At 39.4% G+C, this 27,603-nt stretch overlaps 1 protein-coding gene across 2 annotated transcripts in view; it reads right to left on the bottom strand.

The window, feature by feature from the left end:
- Window positions 1-3,275: 3,275 nt before the first annotated feature.
- ZNF345 (zinc finger protein 345) overlaps window positions 3,276-27,603 on the bottom strand; it is a 30,339-nt gene continuing 6,011 nt past the window's right edge. For both annotated transcript variants that reach the window (XM_073016583.1, XM_007996562.3), the window contains one exon: window positions 3,276-6,078. In XM_073016583.1, the coding sequence (XP_072872684.1) occupies window positions 4,533-5,999 (1,467 nt within the window). In that variant the 5' untranslated portion in view covers window positions 6,000-6,078 and the 3' untranslated portion in view covers window positions 3,276-4,532. The remainder of the gene's footprint in view (window positions 6,079-27,603) is intronic.

The raw sequence follows: 27,603 nt of genomic DNA on the forward strand, positions 1-27,603 counted from the left end.
TCGATCTCCTGACCTTGTGATCCGCCCGCCTCGGCCTCCCAAAGTGATGGGATTACAGGCGTGAGCCACCGCGCCCGGCCGAAATATATTTTTGAAATAGAAAAAGCAAACAAAAATGGTCAAAAGCATGAAGAAAACCCAAATAAGATTTTTTTTTAAAAAAACAAGTAAAATGAGTGGGACTCCTTCAAATCAATTTAGAAGAATAAAGTGGTTTACAAATAAAACTATGAGTAGAAATACAAATATATAGAGAGACGGAAAACCGAAAGCCAATTATGTTTGCCAATATCAACAAATTTGAAAATCTAAAGAAACCATTAAAATCATTGATGAAGTAGTTTATCAGTTCTAAAATGCACTTTTTACCCAACATTTTAGTCTCTGAAAGTGGGATTCAATACATATCTACAACAGATTAATCTACAGGATTTTAAAAATTAGTTGTATATTTAAAGTGATGCATTTTATATGTGGCATCTTAAGAGTTCATAAGTTAGTCTGTTTTTTTTTTTTTTTTTTTTTTTTTTTTGAGACGGAGTCTCGCTCTGTCGCCCAGGCTGAAGTGCAGTGGCCGGATCTCAGCTCACTGCAAGCTCCGCCTCCCGGGTTTACACCATTCTCCTGCCTCAGCCTCCCGAGTAGCTGGGATTACAGGCGCCCGCCACCTCACCCGGCTAGTTTTTTGTATTTTTTAGTAGAGACGGGGTTTCACCGTGTTAGCCAGGATGGTCTCGATCTCCTGACCTCGTGATCCGCCCGTCTCGGCCTCCCAAAGTGCTGGGATTACAGGCTTGAGCCACCGCGCCCGGCCAAGTTAGTCTGTTTTAAATCATTTCTTTTCCATATCTTTTAAAAATTAAAAAATCTAATTATCTCAAATTTAAAAACGATAAAATATACTAATGCTGATATATTTTCATCTTTTGTTCTTTCTGATGCAAAATGTGATTGAATGCCGAAATAGTCACTCAAGGGACCTGACTGGGGGGTAAGGGAGTATAAAAGAGACTTTGGCCACAGGGTTTTTTCCCCCAGCCTTCCTAGATATAGTTTTTGCTCTATATCCCTTATATAATACCCATTTCTATGCCACTTTGAGTCAATTCTCGTGATTAAAATCCTTTTACTAAAATGTTCATTTTAATTTTCAAAATAATTATTAAAAGGTTACATGTAATAGTAATAAACATAAGCTGAGTATCCCTTATCCAAAATGCTTGGGACCCAGAAGTGTTTTGGATTTTGGAATATTAGCATTACACTTACCAGGTAAGCATACTTAATCCAAACGTCTGAAATTATCTTTGAGCATCATGTTGAGCTCAAAAAGTTTTGGAATTTGGAGCATTTCAGATTTTGAATTTTCAAATTAAGGATGCTCAACCTGTAATCTGTAAAGTCTGTAGAGCAATGTCATTTTTGCATTCATGTTCATATACCTTTATTTATAAGAACTGCTACTATTTTGTTTTCAAAACAGCAGGTTGTGATTATTGATCTAGATTTTTTTATTCTAAAATTAGTTTTCCCTCCCATTTTCCTTAGGGTTTTTGTTGTAGTTATTCTTTCTCTAACTTCTTGGGTTATATGCTTGGTTTCTTTATTTACAATTTCTTTAATATTCTAACAAATGAATGAATTTAGAGCTATAAAATTTCCTCTCTATATTACAGGTCCTCATAAGTTTTGCTATGTAATCTATTTAGTGCCATTTATTTAAAAAATAATTTGATTTTAATTAATTTATTCATTTATTTTTAGAGACAGGGTCTTACTCTGTTGTCCAGGCTAGAGTGCAGTGGCACAATAATAGCACACTGAGGCCTTGAATTCCTAGGCTCAACTGGTCCTCCCACCTCAGCCTCCAGTAGCTGGAGGCCACCATGCCTGGCTCATTCTTTTTAAAACTTTTATTGTAGACACGGGGGCTTGCTATGTCACCCAGGCTGGTCTCAAACACCAGGCTTCCAGCAATCCTCCTGCCTCAGCCTCGCAAAGTGCTGGGATTGCAGGCATGAGTTACTGTGCCTGCCTGCATTTTATTTTTAAGCAAAGAATCATGCAGATGAGTACTGAATTAGTATTTGGATTTCAATGAAGAATATTGCCATAGTTTTTTTACTTCTACCCTGGTACAAATTTTATAGTGTATTTGTCTTCTCACACTTTGTAATCTTATATTTTCTGTAGGACAAATGAATTTTTTTTATTTCTATTTTTTCTGAGACAGAGCCTTGCTCTGTCACCCAGGTTGGAGTTCAGTGGTGCGATCTTGTTTCACTGCAACCTCCACCTCCCAGGATCAAGCAATCCTTATGCCTCAGCCTCCCAAGTACCTGGAACTACAGGCACACGCCACCATGCCTGGCTAATTTTTTTTTTTTTTTTTTTTTTTTGGAGACAGAGTCTCGCTCTGTCGCCCAGGCTGGAGTGCAGTGGCCGGATCTCTCAGCTCACTGCAAGCTCCCGCTCCTGGGTTTAAGCCATTCTCCTACCTCAGCCTCCCGAGTAGCTGGGAATACAGGCGCCCACCATGCCCGGCTAGTTTTTTGTAGTTTTTTAGTAGAGACAGGGTTTCACCGTGTTAGCCAGGATGGTCTCGATCTCCTGACCTCATGATCCGCCCGTCTCGGCCTCCCAAAGTGCTGGGATTACAGGCTTGAGCCACCGCGCCTGGCCAATTTTTGTATTTTTAATAGAGATGGGGTTTCACCACGTTGGCTAGGCTTCTGGCCTCAAGTGATTCACCCACCTTGGCCCCCCAAAGTGCTGAAATTCCAGGCGTGAGCCACTGTGCCTGGCAGCAAATATTCTTATTCAACAAGGAATGAATGTCAGTCAAACTTTGCCTACATTCATTTAAATGAATGTCTTTCTCCATTACAGGGTCTCTGTTGTTGAGTAAGGTATGGATCATGGCTAAAAGTTTTTCTGTAAATAATAAAAATGAAGCTTGAGAAGATAATGGTGATGGGTAACATTCACTAAGCATTTCTTATGTGATAGGCACAATTATAGAATCCACACAACAATGCTCTTAGGTATTCTGATTCTACCCACATAGGTATGTTACAGATGCATATAAAAGGATCTAGAAGAATAAGTAAATTGGTTAACAATGGAAAGGAACTGAGGCCAGGAATGCTGCTCAAAGGAAAGGCCAGCTTTATCTGTAATGTAAAAATCTTTTATATGCAAAAGCAATTGACACATTATCTCTGAAATGAACAATAAATAAATAATGCAGACACACTGAAAAGGGGCCATCAAGGTAAGTGTTTGTAATGGCAAAATTTTTAATATTTGACAAAATTGGGGTTTGATAAAGACAGGTGAATACTATAAAGCCAATAAAATGGTAACAACATATTTACAGACAAAAAATACTAAGGGCTGGTTATAGTATAGCATAATCACACCTTGTTTCCAAAACAATGAGAGAGATAGTATTAAAGGATTTGCTCCAAAAGTTTGACAGTGATTATCTGTGATTGGTAAGATTACAGGTAACCATATCCTTTTTTTCTTCTTATCTACATTATGATGAGGGAAAGCTGTTTTGCAGAATGGAGAGTACAATTTTATAAAAGGAAAGTAAACAATCTTCTAAAACAAAAGGTACAGGTATTAAAGGATACTTAAAAGTAACAGTTATTCACCATAAACAGGATGAAACATAGATACATATACGCAAATTTAAAAAACAAACACTGGGCCAGGCACGGTGGCTCATGCCTGTAATTCCAGCACTCTGGGACACCGAGGCCGATGGATCATGAGGTCAAGAGATCGAGACAATCCTGGCCAACATGGTGAAACCCCGTCTCTAATGCAAATACAAAAACTTAGCTGGGCGTGGTGGTGGGCACCTGTAGCCCCAGCTACTCGGGAGGCTGAGGAAGGAGAATCACTTGAACCCAGGAGGTGGAGGTTGCAATGAACCAAGATTGTACTCCAGCCTGGCAAAAGAGTGAGACTCTGTCTCAAAAAAGAAAAGAAAAAATCACTGACCTGATATCCAAACTTTATGTGAATACAAATGTAACTTACCATCAAATAGTCGATAAAAAACAATATGAAATGGACAAGGTTATTGAATAAATGGTGTTAGGACGATAATCAAGAAAGAAGAAAAGGATAAATTTAGACTTGCAATAAATAACTTTTAGATGAATCAGTAATTCTGTATAATACAAAAAAAAAAGATCATTGAAAAAATATAGTAGGGTTAACCCAGAAATGAGTTTTCCAATGTTTAAAATAGAGGCAAAATACAATAAATGATTTTTTTTTCATTTTTAATATTCACAAGTAAGAATTTTCCAAAGTAATGAAGGAATGAATATAGATAAGGATCTTCAAATATTTATTTTATTTGGGGTGATTTTTTTCCTGTATAAATTTTCTTAGACTGACTAACCTGTGAAGCATAAGTAAGGCATTTGTACCTTAGTTCTATTTGTAGAGATTTTCACCACTATGAATTTTCTTATGTCATATATTTAGAGTCCTTCCTTCAGCACGTAATTTCAATTCATAGTCTCCAATTCACAGAGTTTCTTACCATTATGACTTTTCTTATGTTGCTGAAACTCTGAACCCCTCCCATAAGCCTTCCCACAGTTCTTACATTCATAAAGTTTCTCACCTGTATGAATTCTCTGATGCTGAGTAAGGCTTGAGCCACTACAAAAAGCTTTCCCACACTCCCCACATTCATAGGGTTTCTCACCAGTGTGTATTCTCTGGTGCCGATTAAGAGCTGAACCACTACTAAAGGACTTTCTACATTCTTTACATTCATAGGGTCTTTCACCAGTATGGATTAACTGGTGTTGGATAAGTTTTGAGCCACTACCAAAGGCCTTCCCACATTCCTTACATTCATAGGGTTTCTCACCAGTATGAATTCTGTAATGTTGAGTAAGGTCTGAACCACTACTAAAGGTCTTCCCACATTCCTTACATTCATAAGGTTTCTCACCAGTATGCATTCTTTGATGCTGAATAAGTTTTGAACCACTTCTAAAGGCTTTCTCACACTCTTTACACTCATAGGGTTTCTCACCAGTGTGAATTCTCTGATGTTGAGTGAGATCTGAGCCACTATTAAAAGCCTTTCCACATTCCTTACATACATAAGGTTTCTCGCCGGTATGAATTCTCTGATGTCGTGTAAGGGCTGATCCAAAACTAAAGGCCTTCCCACATTCATTACATATGTATGGTTTCTCACCGGTATGAATTCTCTGATGCCGAGTAAGGGCTGAACCACTGCTAAAGGCCATTCCACATGCTTTGCACTCATAAGGTTTCTCACCAGTATGAATCCGCCGATGTTGAGTAAGGTTTGAACCACTGCCAAAGGCTTTACCACAATCTATACATTCATAAGGTTTCTCACCTGTGTGAATTCTGTGATGCCGAGTAAGGGCTGATTCAAAACTAAAGGACTTCCCACATTCCTTACACTCATAAGGCTTTTCACCACTGTGAATGATCTGATGTCGAATAAGGCCTGACCCAAAACTAAAGGCTTTCCCACATTCCTTACATTCATAGGGTTTCTCACCAGTATGAATTCTCTGATGGTGAGTAAGGTTTGAGCCACTACCAAAGGCCTTCCCACATTCTTTACATTCAAAAGGCTTCTCACCAGTGTGAATTCTTTGATGGTAAGCAAGGTTTGCACCACTACCAAAGGCCTTGCCACATTCTTTGCATTCATAAGGTTTCTCACCAGTATGAATTCGCTGATGTCGAATAAGGACCGATACAAAACTAAAATCCTTCCCACATTCCTTACATTCAAGGAGTTTCTCATCAGTATGAATTCTCTGATGCTGGATACTGAAAGTGGGCATGTCTTCAGGAGTAAATATCATTTCACTGAAATGTCCTTCCTGAGATCCCTGTTTTCTCTCAAACTGGCTTTTACATTCCCAATCACCTCTGAAACTTGAACACTCAATGCTGTGTTTTGTAAGGTTTTCCATTATCTCCCATCAGGATGATGCTATTCCATAAATATCCTTTTTCAGAAATAATTTCTTGGTCTCAACTTTGATTCACAGTCTGAAAGAAAATATAAAAGCAAACATTCACTTTTTTGTGTTCTGGGAGAGATTAAACGTTTATAATAGATACGAAAGACAACTACAATTTAATTTTCATAAAAAATTGAGTTGCTTATACAGTTCTCACATATGACTGGGGCAATTTGACAAACAGATTAGGGAAGCAGAGAAAATGAGTAAAAGTCAGACTAGAAAGTGAAGGAGGTATTCAGGAAACAGATTATTTTTAAATAGTAGTTTAAAGTTCCCTGCAGACTTTGAAAGCTTGGTAATTATACAGATGTCTTGGCCCTGTCTTAATTTCTTAAGAGATGAATCTAGTGTTATAAACATTTATAAATGAGGGTAATTCTCATACTCATTTATCAGGGTTGTTTGGAGTACTACATTTTTCCTGGGGTGGAAAATCTGGGATGATTCAGTAATAAACATAATTTGCAGATAAACTGATGGAGACAGAAAAGAAAGATAATCCACAAAGAGCAGTTTCTGAATGAAAGACTAAGTGCTAAATGAGTATGGAATGAGCTATGGAGAGGGAAGATTCATCTGTGGTTAGAATGTGGTTTGTTATGGTTAAGTTTGCCTCCAAATTCTATGATGATAACATTGAGAGAAGAAGGAGCTCAGTAAGGGCTACAGCAGAGGAACAGAATCTAGTTTTAACATGAGAGGAAAGGGAAGACAAGACAGGAGGCAATGTGATACTACTAGAAGATTTCAAGAAAGATGAAGATATATAAAGATGAAGATACATAAATATCCTGAACCTCATCTTTGATGATTATGGAATGATTCTGATCACACCTAATCTACTTATGTACTTGCATAAAGTAACTGTGCAGTGCTTATTATTTTGGGAGATTTATTTGCCACAAAAGTAGAGACTAGGAAAGGGAATGGATTTAAAGATACTATCTAAGGCCCTGAGTTAATACCTGAAACCCTCAAAAGTGAAAACATTCCAGCATCATCTCTTTCTACAATTCACATAACAATCCTGTTTACAGCAGGTCTAAATATGTCTTGAAATTGTTCTTCCAATCTCCAACTGGCTAATCCAAATCAAAATTACCTTTTGCTTGGACACTAAAGCAGCATTTCTTCTAGCTTCCTGCATTTCCAGTTTTGCACCCTTAGCACCTAGAGTGATATTTAGCCTGGAACTGTTCTGCTCAAAATGAACTTGCTCATAAAAGTTCCTCAGTGATCTGCCTGTCTCTACAACCTAATATCCCTCTCTGCACCCCCCACCCAACAATAAGCTTCAGCCACAGTGGCCTTCATAGTTCTTCAAATGCACAAAACTGCACCCACCCATCCCCATCATGACTTCACCTGCCTGAAATGGCCCCCTGTAGCCAGTGCCCCTCCTCTTGGCCTTGCAAGTTTCTGGCAATGGTTTAGATCTCCGCTAAACGATGTATCTTTAAAATATTTCCTGCATGTTCAGTCTTAATTATGCACACTCTATCATCATTTCTCAGAGCTCTTTTTTCCTCTTTTCTTTGTGTTTTGTTTTGATAATGGGTAATTTACACACCCATTCCCTACAGTTAAATTTTTCATATTTGTTTGAATGCTTGTTTAATCTCTGTCTGCAGGCCGGGCGCGGTGGCTCACGCCTGTAATCCCAGCACTTTGGAAGGCCGAGACGGGCGGATCATGAGGTCAGGAGATCAAGACCATCCTGGCTAACACAGTGAAACCCCGTCTCTACTAAAAATTACAAAAAACTAGCTGGGCGTGGTGGCGGGCGCCTGTAGTCCCGGCTACTCGGGAGGCTGAGGCAGGAGAATGGCGTAAACCCAGGAGGCGGAACTTACAGTGAGCTGAGATCCGGCCACTGCACTCCAGCCTGGGTGACAGAGCAAGACTCCGTCTCAAAAAAAAAAAAAAAAAAAAATCTCTGTCTGCTACAATAGAGCCAAGCTTCATGAAGACAAAGATAATATCTGTTAATCAACTTGAACTCTGGTACATGGAAAAAAACTAAATGCATTTATTGAATAGCTAATATAATAAATTATTTTCAAAATGTATTATCCTTACAAATAAACATATAAAAACTAGATTTCTCTAGACGTAGGACATAATTTCTCTGAAAAAGGGCAGTGGATCACGTGCATTTATCCCTGTACCCTTTCCAAAACCTCACTAAAAGGAATGAAAAGGAATTTGTAAAAAGGAACAAACCCACCACATAAAAGGAAATTAAAGAGGAAGCTGCAGCAACAAAACATTTTAAGTTAATTAATTAATTTATTTATTTTGAGATGGAGTTTCTTTCGCTCTTGTTTCCCAGGCTGGAATGCAATGGCGTGATCTCGGCTCACCGCAACTTCTGCCTCCCGGGTTCAAGCGATTCTCCTGCCTCAGCCTCCTGAGTACCTGGGATTACAGGCATGTGCCACCACGCCTGGCATATTTTGTATTTTTAGTAGAGACAGGGTTTCTCCATGTTGGTCAGGCTGGTCTTGAACTCCTGACCTCAGCCTCCCAAAGTGCTGGGATTACAGGCATGAGCCACCATGCCTGGCTCCTTTTTTTTTTTTTTTTTTTGGACGGAGTTTCACTCTTGTCACCCAGGCTGGAGTGCAATGGTGCAATCTCAGCTCACTGCAACCTCTGCCTCCCAGGTTCAAGTGATTCTCCTGCCTCAGCCTCCCAAATTGCTGGGATTGCAGGTGCCCACCACCATGCCTGGCTGATTTTTGTATTTTTAGAGGTGGGGTTTCACCATATTGGCCAGGCTGGTCTCAAACTCTTGACCTCCAGTGATCCACCTGCCTCAGCCCCTCAAAGTGCTGGGATGACAGGTATGAGCCACCATGCCCAGCCAACATTTTAAGTTGAAAGTGTAAGATAAATGACGACCAACCAAAAAAGATACAATCTTAACTAGAAGTAAGGAAAGCCCACATATAGTTACACTTTTTTGTGTGTAAAAAAGTGTATGATTTATGCTGCAGAACCCCAGAAAAACTTAAGAAGTAGAGGGAACTAAGTACCCATAAAAGTCTAACAATCAACATACAAAAATTTAGCATACAGCTTCTCAGAGCCCACTCTAAATTACAAATAGATCACCACCTCATGAAGATATGTGTACCCACCCACATGTTCAAAGCAGTATTATTCACAATAGCCAAGATGTGAAAATAACCTATGTGTCCACTGATGAACAGATGAAGAAATTATGATACCTATAAATGGGTATTATTCACCATTGAAAATGAAAGAGATCCTGCCATTTGCCAAAACAGACACGAAACTGGAGGACATTATGCTATGTGAAATAAGGGAGACGGAGGAAGAGAAATACTGCATGATCTCACTTGTATGTAGAATGTAAAAAAAAAAAAGTACAGAAATAGCATACAAAATGGTAGTTACCAGGGACTGTCAGGGAAAAAATGGGGAGATGCAGGTCAAAGGATACAAAGCTTCAGACATGTAGAATGAATAAGTCTAGAGACCCAATGTACAACATGAGGGCTATAGTTAATGACATTGTATTGTATTTGAGATTTTTGATGAGAGAGTAGATTTTTAGGTGCTCTTGCCACACATACATAAAAAGTGTAACTATGTGAGATGATGAACATGTTAACTTGCTTGACTACAGTCACCATTTCATAATATGTATCAAAACCTCATGTTGTATACCTTAAATATATACAAAAACAACATAAACAAAAAATAGGCAAATATTAGATATTTGAGAAAAGCCTGTAAGATAAAAGACAGTAAACAAAGCAACCAAAGGAATTCAGAAGACAGACTATATAGGAGAACAAAGAAAACCTCAAGTCACAATGTATATTCTCATAGGATGTGAGAAGCTATTCCACATGATACAAGAATAGAATAATATGAAAGAAATATTAAGTGAAAAAAAGTATTCATAGAAAATGAAAATATAAAGTGGGAATAAAAACAAATCATTCAAAAATAAATAATAAAATATCTTTAAAACCCATACAAAAAAGATACAGAAATGGAAAACAGGAAAATATGGGAGGTCAAGCAACAAAGTCCACCATCTACTCAGAAGAAATCATTTTTAGCAGTTTTCTAAGAATCTATAAAGCATGCTAGAAGAAATGGAGGAACCCAAAAATCACCATTTTAAAATCATCAATAGGATAAAAGATTCAGGCAAGGATCCTCAATGGATCCTAAAATTGGATAATGAATTGCGCTGGGGAAAAGGATATTCACTTGATCTCACAGTATCACTCTACAGATTATTTATTAATTATAAAGGGAAAAACATATACCTGTATAATAGAAAGATTTGGTACTCACCACCTTAATCTTAAGTGGTAAAACTTGATGCCTTAGTCTACTTGTGTTGCTATGAAGGCATATCTAAGGGAGGGTAACTTATAAAGGAAAGAGGTTTATTTGGCTCACAGTTCTGCAGGCTGTACAAGATGCATGGCACCAACATCTTCTGATGAAGGTTTTAGGCTGCTTCCACTAGTAGAAGGCGAAGAGAAGCTGGGATGTGCAGAGATTATGTGGAGAGAGAGGAAGCAAAAGAGAGGGTCGAGGGAGGTGCTAGGTTCTTTTTAACAACCAGCTCTTGTGGGAACTAATAAGAGCAAGAACTCACTCACCCACTGCCCCCCAGGGAGGGCATTAATCTATTCATCAGGGATCCACCCCCATAATAGAAACACCTGCCATTAGGCCCCACCAACACTGGGGGGAAATTTTCAACATAAGATTCGGAGGGGACAAACATCCAAACTATAGCACTTGGAATCAATAGTAGTGGAGCAACCTGACAATATGTTGAACACCTCCTAATGTAATACAATGAAAGATGTACCATCATACCACCTATGTGGTATGCTTGCCAAATATATTTACCTGAATCTAAGCTTCCTATACATGAGAAAGCCATGAGACAAATAAAGGTTATGGGACATTCTATAAAATAATTGTCCTGGATTCTTAAAAAAAATCAATGTCATATAAAGCAGGGCCAGGCATGGTAGCTCATGCCTGTAATCCCAGCACGTTGGGAGGCCGAGGTGGGCAGATCACCTGAGGTCAGGAGTTTGAGACCAGCCTGACCAATATGGAGAAATCCCGTCTCTACTAAAAATACAAAATTAGCCAGCAGTGGTACTGCATGCCTGTAATCCCAGCTACTCAGGAGGCTGGGGCAGGAGAACCATTTGAACCCAGGAGGCGGAGGTTGTGGTAAACCAAGATCGTACCATTGCACTCCAGCCTGGGCAACAAGAGTGAAACGCTATCTCAAAAAACACCGAAAAATTCATGTCATACAAAACAAAAAATGAGAGACTGCTCCAGAATAAAAGAGACTAAAGAGATCCAATGACAAAACCAATATATAAATCTTGACTGGATCCTAGATCACGCAAACACACACCCAAGTAAAACAAACAAACAAATAAACAAAGAAACACAATAGCAGCTAAATAAAGTTTGAAAACCACTGGAGCTGTCTAAACTTAAAATGCTTAAGAATATTAGTAAGTCCATTTTAATTTTCTTAGGTTGGAGATACATTGTTAATACTAAGGAGATATATGTTAAAATTATTAATGGTAAAATGTGAAGATGTCCCCAACATATTTTCAAATGACTCAGAAAAATATGTGTATGTATGTGTATTAATAAAGATAAAGGAAATGTGGCAAAATGGCAAAAACTGAAGAATTTGGGTGATGGATGATAAGAGTCCGAATGTTTGTGTCCTCCCAACCCCCAAATGAAATGTTGAACTTTAGGTATCAATGTAATGGGGTAAGGAGGTGCACCCTTTGGGAGGTGATTAGGTCATGAAGGCAGAGCCCTCATGAATGTAATTAGTGTCCTTATAAAAGAGGACCTGGAGGACTGCCTTTCCCTTTCTACCATGTGAGGACAGAGAGAAGGTGCCAACTATGAAGCAGAAAGCAAGTCCTTACCAGACACTGAATCTGCCGACATCTTGATCATGTACTTTCCAGCCTTCACAACTATGAGAAATCAGTTTCTTTTGTTCATAAGATAACCAGTTTATAGTATTTTGTTATAGTGGCCCAAACAGAGGAAGAAAATGGGTATTCAGAATTCACTGGAATAGTCTTTTTTTTCTCTATGTTTGAAATTTTTCGAAGGAAACAGAAAATACAGATTGTTCTAAAAAGTAGCATTAAGGGAAACTTCCCAGACCTAAAAGACATGAGTCTCTCCATATTTAATGGGCCCACTTGGTATGTAGCATTAAAAAACATGATTTACATTTAGCTATATTTTTATTAGGTTCTAGGACACTGGAAACAAAGAAAATACCCTAAAAGGCTCCAAAATGCAAAGACAGGGTATAAACCAAAGACCAGGAATGAAAATGGCTTTGGAGTTCTAAATAATACTATAAGACAGAAATCATAACTTTAAAATTCTGAGGAAAAATATTTTTAATGTAGAATTCCATGCCCTGCCAAAGAATCAATATAGTAGTTGAAAAATATACTTGAACTCACAAAATTTAATTCTCATTCATCCTTTCTCACATGCCACCAATATCAAGAAGAAGAACCAAACCAAGAAACAGGAAGGCAAGGAATCCAAGAAACAACTCAACACAGAAGGGCAGTGAATTTAAGAAGACAGAATTCTAGAGTAATAGTGGTACAAGCAGTCAGTAGAGAAAAAAAGGATCATAGAAGAGATGTTTCTAAACCTAAGAAGCTGACAGAACATACCAGGAAGAGATTTATTTTCCAGTGGATTTTGAATATAAATTAGTGATAAATATATGGACAAAAAGGTAATATTAATTACATGGAAAACAAAGTTGTGTAACAATATAAGTGTGATTCACAGCTCACTTATGAATAAAATCTGTTAAAAAGATGCAAGCCACAGAATGGGTGATGATATTTACAAAATATTTAACTGTCAAAGAACTAGCATGTAAAATATAAGATCTTTCTCAAATCATTAATAAAAAGCTAAATAGGCTGGGTGCGGTGGCTCAAGTCTGTAATCCCAGCACTTTGGGAGGCCAAGGCGGGCGGCTCACTTGAGGTCAGGAGTTCAAAACCAGCCTGGCCCACATGGTGAAACCCCGTCTCTACTAAAAATACAAAACCGTTAGCCAGGCATGGTGGTGCGCCAGGCATGGTGGTGTGCGCCTGTAATCCCAGCTACTTGGGATGCTGAGGCAGGAGAACTACTTGAACCCAGGAGGTGGAGCTTGCAGTGAGCCGAGATCATGCCACTGAACTCCAGCCTGGGCAACAGAGCAAGACTCAGTCTCAAACAAAACAAACAAACAACAAAAAAAGCTAAATGATCCAAGAGAAAAGAAACCACTAAATAAATAGGAAGACATTGTCATTTTCACTCCTGGTCTTGTTTGTGCCCTGTGTAATAATTTGTCAGGTCTTTGTCCTAGGGTTCCTAGCACAGAGCTAGACATGTCTTTGTTATGGATCACACCTGAGTTTATGCTAATGTGGTAACTCATGGTGGACCCCTGAGTAGCTTCGGAATTGGGGCAGTCATCGAAAATATTTTTAGCTAGCCCAATCTCTGAGGAAGAAAGTGGGGCTGGAGACTGGGTTCAATCATGTGGCCAATGATTAATCAATCATGCCTACATAATGAAATTCCACCCCAAAGTTCAGTGGAGCTTCCTTGTTGGTGAACATATCAATATGTTTGGAGGGTGACACACCTGCTTTTACCAGGAAAGGGCATAGAAATTGTGTATAGATCCCTTTCAGACCTTTCTCTATGTGTCTCTTTACTGGGCTGTTCCTAATTTGTATCCTTATCTTTCATAATAAAACTATAATTTATAGTTCATTCCTGAATTCTGTGAGTTGTAGTAAATTACTAAATGAAGGGGGGAGGGGGAGGGAGTCATGGGAACTTACTGGAATTGTAGCTAGTTGGCCTAAAGTAAGGGCAGATTTACTGGGGACTATATGCTGAAACCTATGGAGTCTGACACTAACTCTGGGTAGCTAGTACCAGAACTGAATTGCAGTACATCAGTTGGAGATGCAACAGATTAAAATCCCATGTTCATGGATTGGAAGACTTAACATGAAGACGAAAATACTCGCTAAAATAATCTGCAGATTCAATGCAATCTCTATTAACACTTCAGTGGCCTTTGAAATGAAAAGGCAGGCCGGGTGCGGTGGCTCACGCCTGTCCCCTTTGGGAGACCAAGATGGGTGGATCACAAGGTCAGGAGCTCGAGACTAGCTTGGCCAACATGGTGAAACCCTGTCTCTACTAAAAGTAAAAAAGTTAGCTGGGCGTGGTGGCACATGCCTGTAATCCCAGCTACTCAGGAGCCTGAGGCAGGATAATTGTTGGAACCCAGGAAGCGGAGGTTGCAGTGATCCGAGATTTTGCCACTGCACTCCAGCCTGGGTGACACAGCAAGATTCCATCTCAAAAAAGAAAAAAAAAGAAAAGCCACTCCTCAAATCCATATGGAACTGCAATGTGTATTGAAAATGAAAAAGTAGGACTCACTTCTTCCAATTGTAACACTTACTACTACAAAGCTACAGTAATCCATAGGACTGGCATAAGAACAGACTTGTAAACTAATGGAATAAAACTGAAAAACCAGAAATAAACCCAAACATCTATGACTAATAGATTTTCCAGAAGGACAGTAAGTCCACTGCATGGAGAAAGAAACGTCTCTTCAACTAATGGTATTGGGACAATGGGATAAACACATGCAAATATAAAATGTGAGCTTGAGATGGATCAACAACCTAAACAGAAGTGCTGAGTCATAAAACTCTTTCAAAAAAACAGGATTTCTAATTCTTCATGACCTCAGATTTCACAGTTAATCCTTAGATTTGACACCTAAAGCACAAGCAATGAAAGAAAAGAATACATCCATTTAAATTCATCCAAGTTAAAAGTCTGTGCTTCAAACGGGTACAGGGTATTTCTACAGGCAGATGAAAAAGGTTTAAAACTAGAGAGAATCGATAGTTGCACAATATTATGAATACAGCAAATACCACTGAAGTTATACTAAATACCACTGAATTATGCGCTTTAAAATGGTTAAGTGTATCTCATGTGAATTTTGCCTAAATGAACAAATCTTGGGGAAAAAATGGGAAAAGGAGACAAAAAATAATGCAAATGAAAAGATGTTCTGTTGTATTAGTAGTCATGGTCATGCAAATTAACACCATAATTAGATATTACTAAGTATATTAGGTAGGTAAAAAGTGTGACTATTCCAAATGTTGGTAAAGATGTGGCAAAAATGTGGCAAAGGCGGCGGCAAATATACACTGTTGGAAGTAGACTACTTTTTCATACAACCACTTTGAAAGAATTTGGGTATCTAGGCTAACATGCATATTCCCTATTACCCAGCAATTCCACTCCTAGGTAAAACATCCACTAGAATGTTCATAATAGTTTTATTAAGAGTAAAATGCTGAAAACCACCAATTATCCACATGAAAAATATGTTGGACAAAATATACTGTGATACAGTCACAAAGGTTATGAAATAGTGGAGATAAACAAGATATATCTAAACCATTCAACATGGGCCAGGTGTGGTGGCTCACGCCTGTAATCCTAGCACTTTGGAAGGCCGAGGCAAGTGGATCGTTTGAGGTCAGGAGTTCGAGACCAGCCTGGCCAACATAGTGAAACCCCGTCTCTACTAAAAAATACAAAAAATTAGCTAGGCGTGGTGGTGCATGCCTGTAATCCCAGCTACTTGGGAGGCTGAGGCAGGAGAATCACTTGAATCGGGAGGTGGAGGTTGCAGTGAGATGAGATTGTGCCACCACACCCCAGCGTGGGCGACAGAGTGAGACTCTGTCTCAAAACAAAATAAAACAAACCAAAACTTAAAAAGGACACATATATTATAATTCAATTTATATAAATTTAAAAGCAGGCAAAGCTGTATAATATTCTTTAGGGAGTTACACAAAGTTGGCAAAAAATTATAAGAGCAGAGAATGATTTTTACAAAATCTACTTAACAGTTACACTTCAGTGGAGAGAGAGTGAAAGAGATGAATTTGGTTTGGGCAGGCAGATGGCTTTGTGGTACTAGCGATGTTGTATTTTTCTAATCTTCATGGTGGTTATATGGGTATTATCACTTAACCTAAAAAGATTTTATGTATCTGAATATATAAAATACTTCAGGATAAAACTCAAACTTTGAGGGGAAAAGAAGAAAAAAGAAACAGAAAGAACATGTTTCAATTTATCTGAAGAAAGTAGTCTAATAGCCATGATACCAAATAAGGCAAAATACTAAATATGAAGAGAATAACTTGGGGCTAATATAACTTATGAATACACACACACACACACACACACACACACACACACTAAATAAAACTCTAGCAATCTGAATACAATAATTAAAAAAGCAAACTTTATGAATAAGTTGATTTTATCCAAGGAATACAAGGTTACTTCAACATAAAAAATCACTTAATTATATTAACAGATTAGAGAGAAAAATGCACATTTGTCTACGACAATCAGAGAATTTGATAAAACCCAACATCTAGTTACTGTAAGAAGAAACACAAAACTTGAACAAGCTATGAGTAGAAGGTAATTTCCTCATTCTGGTGAACAGTACCTACAAAAACCAGGAAGGGTCACATCAAATATGTGCATGTCCATAAAGGTTGTAGCAAATAAAACATGTAAGTACTAGAAAGCAAGAAACAAAATTGATGTTTGCAGATCTTATGATTGCTTATATGGAAAAATTCAAAAGATATAATCATCTATCCATTTAAAAAAGTATTATACAAAAAGTAGCTGGGCGTGCTGACACGTGTCTATAGTCCCAGCTACTCAGGAGACTGAGGCAGGAGAATCACGTGAACCTGGGAGGTGGAGGTTGCAGTGAGCCAAGATCAAACTACTACACTCCAGCATGTGTGACAGAGTGAGACTCTGTCTCTATAAATAAATAAATAATATTTTTGATAAGTATTATATCCCTATCTCATGTCATACCTAAACAGCAAAGTCAGTCCTAGATAAATTACTTACATTTTAAAAAATGAACTTTAAAACTCTTAGAAGACTATGTGCCAGTTGTCAATGTATTGCCCCTAAGTTCCAAATTCACCCTTTATTCACCATTTTTTCACTCTGCAAAAGTAGACCTGGGCTATGGAAATATTTTTCCTTGCCAGAACAATGTTAAGCTTTGCCAGTGGTGGATGTCTGAAAGACACTGCAGGACGAAGGGGCATTCCCTTCTGGTTCTGGTGTGCTTGCCTGGCAGGTGGCTCCAGCATCCAGGTCTACCTCCTGCAGCACATTCAGTTTCCCCAGTACCCAGTTCCTGCAGCATGAGTGACTTTACCAGGCTTCCTCAGTCAAGCAGCTTCTCTAGCTCCCAGCTCTTAAAGTACACAGTGGCCAGCTGCACCCAGTAGCCTTGTCTGAAAGTTTTGTAGCAAATGCTTCTGGTAAGACAACCCAGTCTGCCCCACAGGATGGATTCCTGGCAAATTCTAGAGGGCAGATTTCCAGCAAATTCCACAGCAGGAACAGGACATGGCTAAGGCAAGTGAGGCACAAAACTTGAGGCATTCGCTCTCAGATGCCAACCCTGCAGGTATAACCCTGACGATGACTGTCTTAAGAATGCGGAACCCAGAATGCAAAATCTGAGGCATTCGGTCTCAGCGTCATGCAAGTGTAGCTACATCTGCCGGTGAGTGCTTCTCACTGTCTCACTTGCCTCATCTTAGTCCCAGCCCTTTACCACAGCAATTACTGTCATTCAGTAAGCCACAGATGTGCACTCTCCAACAAGGCCTAGATGTTAGCCCTGGGAGGGCTTCTTCCTTGGACTCTCTACCATTAGTAGTGGCTGCTCTTATTATTTTTTAAAATTTTTTTAGAGACAAGGTCTCACTCTGTCACCCAGGCTGGAGTCACCCAGGTACCCAGGCACAATCATAGCTCACTGCAGCCTCAAACTCCTAGGCTGAAGCCATCCTCCCTCCTCAGCCTCCCAAGTAGCTAGGGATATAGGCACATGCACCACACCTAGCTAATTGGCTGTTTTATTTTTCTTTTTGTAGAGACAGGATCTGGTCTGAAACTCCTGGCTTTAAGCTATCCTCCCACCTCAGCCTCCCCAAGTGTTGGGATTACAGATGTGAGGCATCGTGCCGAATCAATGGCTGCTCTTTATGGCTATAATTCCCATGGTTTTTTGAGTTTCCTTTACTTCTTACTGGTCAATCCTTTGTTACTCTAGTTCCATGATAGTTAATAATTTTTTATATTTAACTTTCCTAGTTCAAATTACTGTGTGTTTTCTGTTCCTTGATTAGATATTGACTGCAACAGAATTGGTACCTGATGTGGTTCCAGGTGAAAGGCCTGTAAAGATGGAACTCTGGGATTAGTTTGGTCACGCCTTTTAGTATCTTTTTGCTAATCCTTTGGGACTGACTGCCGTGCAGAGGTCCATGCCAATGGGGTTTGGGTTGGTAGATATTCATGGCATGCAGTAATGTTACAATGAATTAGGCCACAGTTGATTGGAATGAAGTGTCAATTAAAGCACATGCCTTGGGAGCTAAATAGTTGCTGTACTTGACCATTATGGCAGTAATGATATAAGGACTGCGGTGTGGGATGGATTAACATACGTTAACTTAAATGCATAAAGAGAAGCTGATAAGCTCAGGTTTATTAACGCTCAGTTCAAGTCACAATCTGAGAATGAAAGCATTTCCATAAAAATCCTAAAAGAATCTCCCCTTGGCCAGGCACAGTGGCTCAAGCCTGTAATCCCAGCACTTTGGGAGGCCGAGATGGGCGGATCACGAGGTCAGGAGATCGAGACCATCCTGGCTAACATGGTGAAACCCTGTCTCTACTAAAAAATAAAAAAAAAAACCTAGCCGGGCGAAGTGGCGGGCGCCTGTAGTCCCAGCTACTCGGGATGCTAAGGCAGGAGAATGGCGTAAACCCAGGAGGCAGAGCTTGCAGTGAGCTGAGATCCGGCCACCGCACTCCAGCCTGGGCGACAGAGCGAGACTCTGTCTCAAAAAAAAAAAAAAAAAAGATTCTCCCCTTTCTTGTAGCCATAGGGCTGACATTGCTGAAAAACACACAATTGCTCAGTTTGCTGAATTGTGATGAATGTTGAATTCACAGTCTTGTCAAATTTTTCATGTGAAAGAAGACTGACTGGCAAAGAATGGGATCCTGAAATTTGGAGTTGAGACATATGGATAGGACCCATTTGAAACCGGCAATCTTGAACTCCTAAGTCACTGTGGTGACCTCTCTTACTACTGGAAATAACTTGCAATCCAGCATTTGAGAAATTAGTTTTCCTCTGGTTGAAAACCCTAAGATCTCGGGAGGCTGAGGCAGGAGAATGGCGTGAACCCGGGAGGCGGAGCTTGCAGTGAGCTGAGATTGCGCCACTGCACTCCAGCCTGGGCGACAGAGCGAGACTCCGTCTCAAAAAAAAAAAAAAAAAAAAAAGAAAACCCTAAGATAACATAACCTGGAGTAGCGCAAAGGGCATGCTTGTGCTCTGTAAGATCCACCAGAAATGTTCTGTCTGCTGAGATAGTATTTAGGAATGAGCCTGGAACATCTTCTCATTCCAGGAAGTAAGGAAATGCTCAATCCTCATTATACATCTATAATGAGGGTCCAATCTCAGCATAACCCAGGGAGACAGGTATATAGTATGACCCAGGAGGAAATAAGTCACTGTATTAGTTTGCTAGGGCTGCCATAATAAAATACCACAGACCGGATGGCTTAAATAACAGAAATTTGTTTGTTCACAGTTATGGACATTAGTCCAAGATTATGCTGATTGTAGCTTTGGTTTCTTCTGAGGCCTCTCGCCTTGGCTTGCAGATGGTCTGTTTCTTGCTATGCACTCACATGGTCTTTCCTCTGTGTCTATCCTTGACATCTCTCTGTGTGTCCAAATTTCCTCCCTTATAAAGATAAGAGTCAGGTCGAATGAGTGTTCACCTTAATAGCCTCATTTTAACTGAATTATCTCTTTAAAGACCCTGTTTCCAAATACATTCACATTCTAAGGCACTGGGATTTATGCTTTCAACATACGAATTTTGGAAGGGACACAGTTGAGCCCACTGATGCTCACCAAAACAAGGGTTGTGGGAGGAGCAGAGTGATAATGCTCTAACTTTACCTTTATGCATAGTTTTAACATTTTTTTTTTTTTTGAGACTGGGTCTCACTCTGTCGCCCAGGTTGGAATGCAGTGGCATGATCTTGGCTCACTGAAACCTCCGCCTCCCGGGTTCAAGTGATTCTCCTGCTTCAGCCTCCCAAGTAGCTGGGATTACACGTGTGCACCACCACTCCTGGCTAATTACTGTATTTTTTGGTAGAGATGGGGTTTCCCTGTGTTGTCCAGGCTGGTCTTGAACTCCTGGCCTCAAGTGATCCACCTGCCTCAGCCCCCCAAAGTGCTGGGATTACAGGTGTGAGCCACCGCACCCAGCTAGTTTTAACTTTTGGAAGCATGCTAATATTTTTACATATTCATACAATCAAGTCACCAAGAATAGAGTAACAAAAAAGGCCAAATGGTAGGAACAAACTTAAATGTATTTCAAATGAATAACAAAAGCAAACTTAATGGGGGAAAAAACCAAATCCAAGTAAATTAGAATACAATAGTTTGACTATGTACTCCCAGTCTAAAGATAAAGAGAAGTTGGCCGTGTGCAGTGGTTCATGCCTGTAATCCCAGCACTTTGGGAGGTCAAGGTGGGTAGATTGCTTGAGGTCAGGAGTTAAAGACCAGCTTGACCAATATGGCGAAACCCCGTCTCTACAAAAAATACAAAAATTAGCCGGGTGTGGTGGTGGGCGCCTGTAATCCCAGCTACTCGGGAAGCTGAGGCAGTTGAATTGCTGGAACAGGGAGGCGGAGGTGGCAGTGAGCTGAGGTCATGCCACTGCACTGCAGCCTGGACAACAGCGAGACACCGTCTCAAAAAAAGAAAGGCCAGGCATGGTGGCTCATGCCTGTAATCCCAGCACTTTCGGAGGCGGAGGCAGGTGGACTGCAAGGTCAAGAGATCAAGACCATCCTGGACAACATGCTGAAAACCCGTCTCTACTAAAACTACAAAAAATTAGCTTGGCATGGTGATGCATGCCTGTAGTCCCAGCTACTCAGAAGGCTGAGGCAAGAGGAACACTTGAACCCAGGAGGCGGAGGTTGCAGTGAGCCAAGATTGTGCCACTGCACTTCAGCCTGGAGAAACAGCAAGACTCCGTCTCAAAAAAAAATAAATAAATAAAAATAAAAAGATAAAGAGAACTATAAGCAAATACTGAACCCTACTTAGTATGCTTGATTTTTACTATAGTAGAGGTTAGTATACTCACATTCTATATTTATAAATTCTAGACTTGAACAAATTCGTAAAAATAATGAGGATAATGGAAGCCAGGTTTCTAAGTACTACAGAAGGAAGATACAAATATGGAACACGTTGTGACAAGAATGAACACTGCAGTCCCATCATCTGGATCTTGGTTTCCAAATATTCACATACCAAGGAACCAGAGCTCTTTAGAGAAACGATTCATTCCAGGCTGGAACTAAGACAGTATTTAGGAACCAGCCTGGAACATCTTGTCATTCCAGGAAGTAAGGAAATGCTCAAAGAATAATGAAGAGAAGTCAAAGGAACACAGAAGCCAGCTGGAATGCGTTCCTGTTGGCCAAATCTGGGACAATTTGAGTATAAAAATAAGTAACAGATTTTAACCCATTGAGGAAAGTAAACATCTATGAATTCATATTGACATAAACAAATGAATAAGTAGGAGAGAAGGGAAAGCTCTTCTTTATAGCAGAATGCCAACTAATTAATACAGACAAAATAATGGCGATAGAAATCAAACAAAAAAAACCCTGCCATTATTACTATTACATCTTACTAATAACAGACCCAGGAATAATTATCAATGGGTGGATGTTAAACTAGTGGGGAAAAGTTTGGTGACCAGTTATTTACGCAGTTACAAAGTATATCTCCACAAATTATCTATTAATTACAAATAGACAACTGTCAATATTACAGTTGAGAAACATGGTAGATATCCCCTTAACAAATTATCAAAGTTAACAGCTCCAGAAATGCAATAAGTCAACAGCATGAATCTCCCGAGATGATGCAGCAAGAAGGATACGATTATTACCTTTATGCTATTCCTGCCACAAAATACATAGCCTGAATGTAAGCATGATGAACCATAAGACAAACCCAAATTAAGGGACATTTTACAAAATAACTAGCTTCTCCTCTTCAAAAATGCCAAGATCATGAAAGACAAAGAGAGAGGAACTCTTTCAGATTAAAGAAGACTAGAGAGACATAATTAATAAATTTAAAGTGTGATTTTAAAGTGGTTCCTGGATAGATGAGGGGAGAGGGTAGGGTGGTTTGTTACAAAGAACACTACTGGGATGAGTCAAAAATTTTAAATACAGATTAGAGTATCATATAAATGTTAAAATTTTAATAACTGTACTGTGGGTTATGTAAGAGAATATTCTTGTTGTTAGGAAATAAAGGGGCAAAATATCTGCAACTTAGTCTTAAACGGTACAGATAAAATGTGTGTGGAGTGTGTGTGTGTGTGTGTGTGTGTAGAGACAGAGAGAGAAGAAAACAATTTCATATGAGAATGATAATGCAAATAGGCAAAAGGTAACAACTGGTGAATGTGAGTAACTGCTATGCAGGAATACTTTATGCTATTCTTGTAACTTCTGTAAGTTTCAAATTTAATAAAAATTTTAAAGGTAACAAAACATATTCCTAAATAATTCTCATGTTAAATATGAAACTAAATGGAAACACAAATAGCCTAAAAAATGAGGTAAACAAGAGCAAGATACATATCAAAAACTGGACATCAAGAAATTACCAGATAAAAAGTAATTCATAGAATTAAATGCCTGTATAAAAATAGTATAAAACAGATTTGAATTCAACATCACAACAAAAGAATCTCAACATTAAAAAAAGCAAAAGAACTGGTGAAGATAAAAATAAAACATAAAAGGCTGGTTGCGGTGCCTCACGCCTTTGGGAGGCCAGCACTTTGGGAGGCCGAGGCAGGAGGATCACTTGAGGTCCGGAGTTCGAGACCAGCCTGGCCAACAAGGCAAAACCCCATCTCTACTGAAAATACAAATATTAGCTGGGTGTGGCAGTGTGTGCCTGTAATCTCAGCTACTCAATAGGCTGAGGCAGGAGAATCACTTGAAACTGGGAGGCAGAGGCTGCAGTGAGCTGAGATCTTACCACTACACTCCTATACTCCAGCCTGAGCAACTCACTCTGTTAAAAAAAAAAAAAAAAAAAAAAAAAAAAGCAAAAAAATTTACGATTTACAAAACCCAAAGCTTTTGAAAGTTTTTTTTTGTTTTTAAAAAGAAGACTGCTGATTAAACGTGGTATGTGTATGTACCATATACTTTAGGTTTTCTCTCCCCCAAGACACCACTAAGATGACCAGTGTATTTTCATACAATAAATTGCTAGCAAGTGCACAGGTATGGCAGATATTGTTGACTGCCTCCACCAAAACTACTCCTTCCGCCACTTTCTTGATACATGACTTTGATTTTTCTTCCATAGTTACTGTGCTCAGCTCCATAAAATGAATCACCACTGTCTAACTCAGTGATTCTCATTCGTGAGTGTACATTAGAATCACTGGGGTAGCTTTTTATTTTTTATTTTTATTTTTATTTTTTAAGACAGCATCTTACTTGATTTTTATTTTTTGAGACAGCCTAGGCTGGAGTGCATTGGTGCGATCTTGGCTCCCTGCAACCTCTACCTCCCAGTTTCAAGGGGTCTCCTGCCTCAGCCTCCCAAGTAGCTGGGACTACAGGTGCCCACCACCACACCCAGCTAATTTTTGTATTTTTGGTAAAGACAGGGTTTCACCATGTTGGCCAGGCTGCTCGAACTCCCAACCTCAGGTGATCCGCCCACCTTCCTCCCAAGCGCTGGGATTACGGGCGTGAGCCACTGCACCTGGCCTCTTGGGTAGTTTTTTAAATATTCCAAAGTTTGAACCCACTCCGCATCAAATGAAATTTTAATGTTTTCTATCAGCTTCTGTGCACTGAAGTCATCAGTTCTCAATTGCAGCAGTGCGTTAGAGTCATCTAGTGACCTTTCACAAATTAGGGTTGGCTAGTCCAAGTGCAAGTGGTGTTTACAACTAATTGATCACAACCAGTTACAGATTTCTTTATTCCTTCTTCATTCCCACTGCTTTGCTTGATTAGTCATAAAACGATAATGAGAAAAATGGTGATGCTCAGGCCATACCCCAGACCAATTAAATCAGAATTGCTGAGAGTGGGACCAAGGTTAAGAATAGCTAGCTTAGGCCAGACGTGGCTCATGCCTATAATCCCAGCCCTTTGGGAGACCTAGGTGGGCGGATCACCTGAGGTCAGGAGTTGGAGACCAGCCTGTACAACATGGTGAAACCCCATCTCCATTAAATATACAAAAAAAATTCTGGGCGTTGTGCCAGGCGCCTGTAATCTCAGCTACTTGGGAGGCTGAGGAAGAATTGCTTGAACCCAGGAAGTGGAGGTTGCAGTGAGCCGAGATCATGCCATTAAACTCCAGCCTGGGTGACAACAGCGAAACTTAGTCTCAAGCAAACAAACAAAAAAAGAATAGCTACCTGAAATGAAATGAAATCATTATTTGTTCTAAGTGCTATTTTGTACCTTTTGCAGCAATAAGTGACCTAACTGGCAGTTAGAAAAGCTGATTCTGTAAGACAACTGAGTGTACTGTGAAGTGATCAAGCCAATTTGAAATTTAATTTGGAAGTATTTACTGACATTTAAAATACATATACTCAGCCAGGTTCACGCCTGTAATCCCAGCACTTTGGAAGGCCAAGGCGGGTGGATCACCTGGGGTCGGGAGTTTGGGACCAGCCTGACCAACATGGAGAAACCCTGTCTCTACTAAAAATACAAAATTAGCCGGATGTGGTGGCGCATGCCTGTAATCCCAGACACTCGGGAGGCCGAGGCAGGAGAATTGCTTGAGCCCTGGAGGCAGAGGTTGTAGTGAGCCGAGATTGTGCCATTGCACTCTAGCCTGGGCAACAAGAACAAAACTCCATCTCAAAAATAAATAAATAAAATAAAATAAAATAAAATAAAATAAAACCAAATAAAATACACATATGCTATTATTCCTATAATTTCACTCTTTAGTGAAATGTACATGTATGTACATATGTATGTACTTAAATGCATAGAATAAAGATTAACAAAATGAATAATTAACCAATAACAATGGCTACGTTTGGGTAGATACCTGGGATTGGGGACTGTGGCTGCACAAGACTTGAGCCCCTCTATAATATATAAATTATTTTTATAAGAAAAATATATTCATTAATTATGTATATAATTATAATTTTACTGAAAAGGAAAAAAACAAGCATTAGCATTTGGCCAAAGTAGATGGTTATTTAGAAAGGCAATAATTTGTAAGCAAACTATATTCAACAAAAAACACTTGGTGAAATAACCCTATGACGCCATTACAATTCATGATAAAGATAAATGTTAACATGGACAGCTGTTTATATGTATTTTGGCATAATAAACCCAGGTTACACAGATCAATAGCTACACAATGATCATATTTAAAAAATAATTCTAAGTATTTGCTGTAACAATTTGATGGTAGCTACATCTAATTGATAGGATTACAGATGACCTTTGTTTTTTCTTTATCCTACTGTTTTCTAAATTTGTTGTAATAAGGAAACAAATTTAGAAATGAAAATAAAGAATACAGCAATCTTTTTTGTTTTTTTTTGCTTTTTTGGAGACAGAGTCTCATTCTGTCACCCAGGCTGGAGTGCAGTGGCACGATCTTGGCTCACTACAGCCTCTGCCTCCCGTGTTCCAGCGATTCTCCTGCCTCCCGAGTAGTTGGAATTACAGGTACCTGCCACCATGCCCTGGCCAATTTTTGTATTTTTAGTAGAAATGGGATTTCACCATGTTGTCCAGGCTGGTCTCGAACTCCTGACCTCAGGTGATGCACCTGCCTTGGCCTCTCAATGTTCTGGGATTATAGGCATGAGCCACTGGCCTGGCCAAATACAGCACTCTTAAGAAGTGACACATTTGATCATGTATTCAAAGGTTTTTGAAAGAAAATATAAACATGGTTCAGGAAGAAGCACAGAGACATAAATCAAAACTGGAAAAAAAATTCAAATATATAACTATTTGAATATCACTATAATATCACCAAGTAGGCAGTACGAAGTAAGGGAAAAGCAAGTAAGTTATCACTGAATAAATGATATGGGAATAAGACTAGGTAAATGAGAAAAAATTGAATATAAATCCCCAAATCAAAGCAAAACAAATTTAAAATGGATTGAAAAGTTACATATAAGAGAACTGAAAGTCAAAATCCTGTTCTAAATGATTTACAATGTAGGTAGGGAGCAAAACTTACATATAAGATATTTTGGGAAAAACCAAAGCTATTTAGTTAAATGCTTTCTATTATAATTGCTATAGAGGTCCCAAGAATGAAAAGTAAAGAAGGGAAATAACATTTACTCAACACCTGATGTGTATCAAGTGTTGTGCACATAAATTATTTCAATGTTGACAACACTGAGAGAAAATTATTATCTCTTCCTCACAGGTTAAACAACTCACAAGTGGTATGGGTGAAATCAGATGCCACATTTTTCTGATACTTAAGATCACATTCTTTATGCCGTATTACAGAGAGATAAGACTAGTGTGGGTAAAATAATCTGAGATGATTTTTTTTCCAATGAAGACAATATGTGAACTAAAGAGTTGGGAAGAAAAGATGGCAAAGATGTAGAGGCAGAAATTACCTCATATAGCACAGTGGAGGTGAGAGGTGAGGAAGAGAAAAGGGTAGTTAAAAAGGAAACATGGGCCGGGTGCGGTGGCTCATGCCTGTAATCCCAGCACTTTGTGAGGCCGAGCTGCGTGGATCACCTGAAGTCAGGAGTTTGAGACCACCCTGACCAACATGGAGAATCCCTGTCTCTACTAAAAATACAAAATTAGCCAGGCATGGTGGCACATGCCTGTAATCCCAGCTACTCGGGAGGCTGAGGCAGGAAAATCACTTGAACGGGAGGCAGAGGTTGCGATCACACCATTGCACTCCAGCCTGGGCAACAAGAGTGAAACTCCGTTAAAAACAAAAAAAGGCCAGGCGCGGTGGCTCACTCTGTAATTCCCTTTGGGAGGCCGAGGCGGGTGGATCACGAAGTCAGGAGATCGAGACCATCCTGCCTAACACAGTGAAACCCCATCTCTACTAAAAATACAAAAAATTAGCCGGGCGTGGTGGTGGGCACCTGTAGTCTCAGCTACTCGGGAGGCTGAGGCAAGAGAATGGCG

Source organism: Chlorocebus sabaeus, chromosome 6 (assembly GCF_047675955.1).
Source record: "Chlorocebus sabaeus isolate Y175 chromosome 6, mChlSab1.0.hap1, whole genome shotgun sequence".
Lineage (NCBI taxonomy): Eukaryota > Metazoa > Chordata > Mammalia > Primates > Cercopithecidae > Chlorocebus > Chlorocebus sabaeus.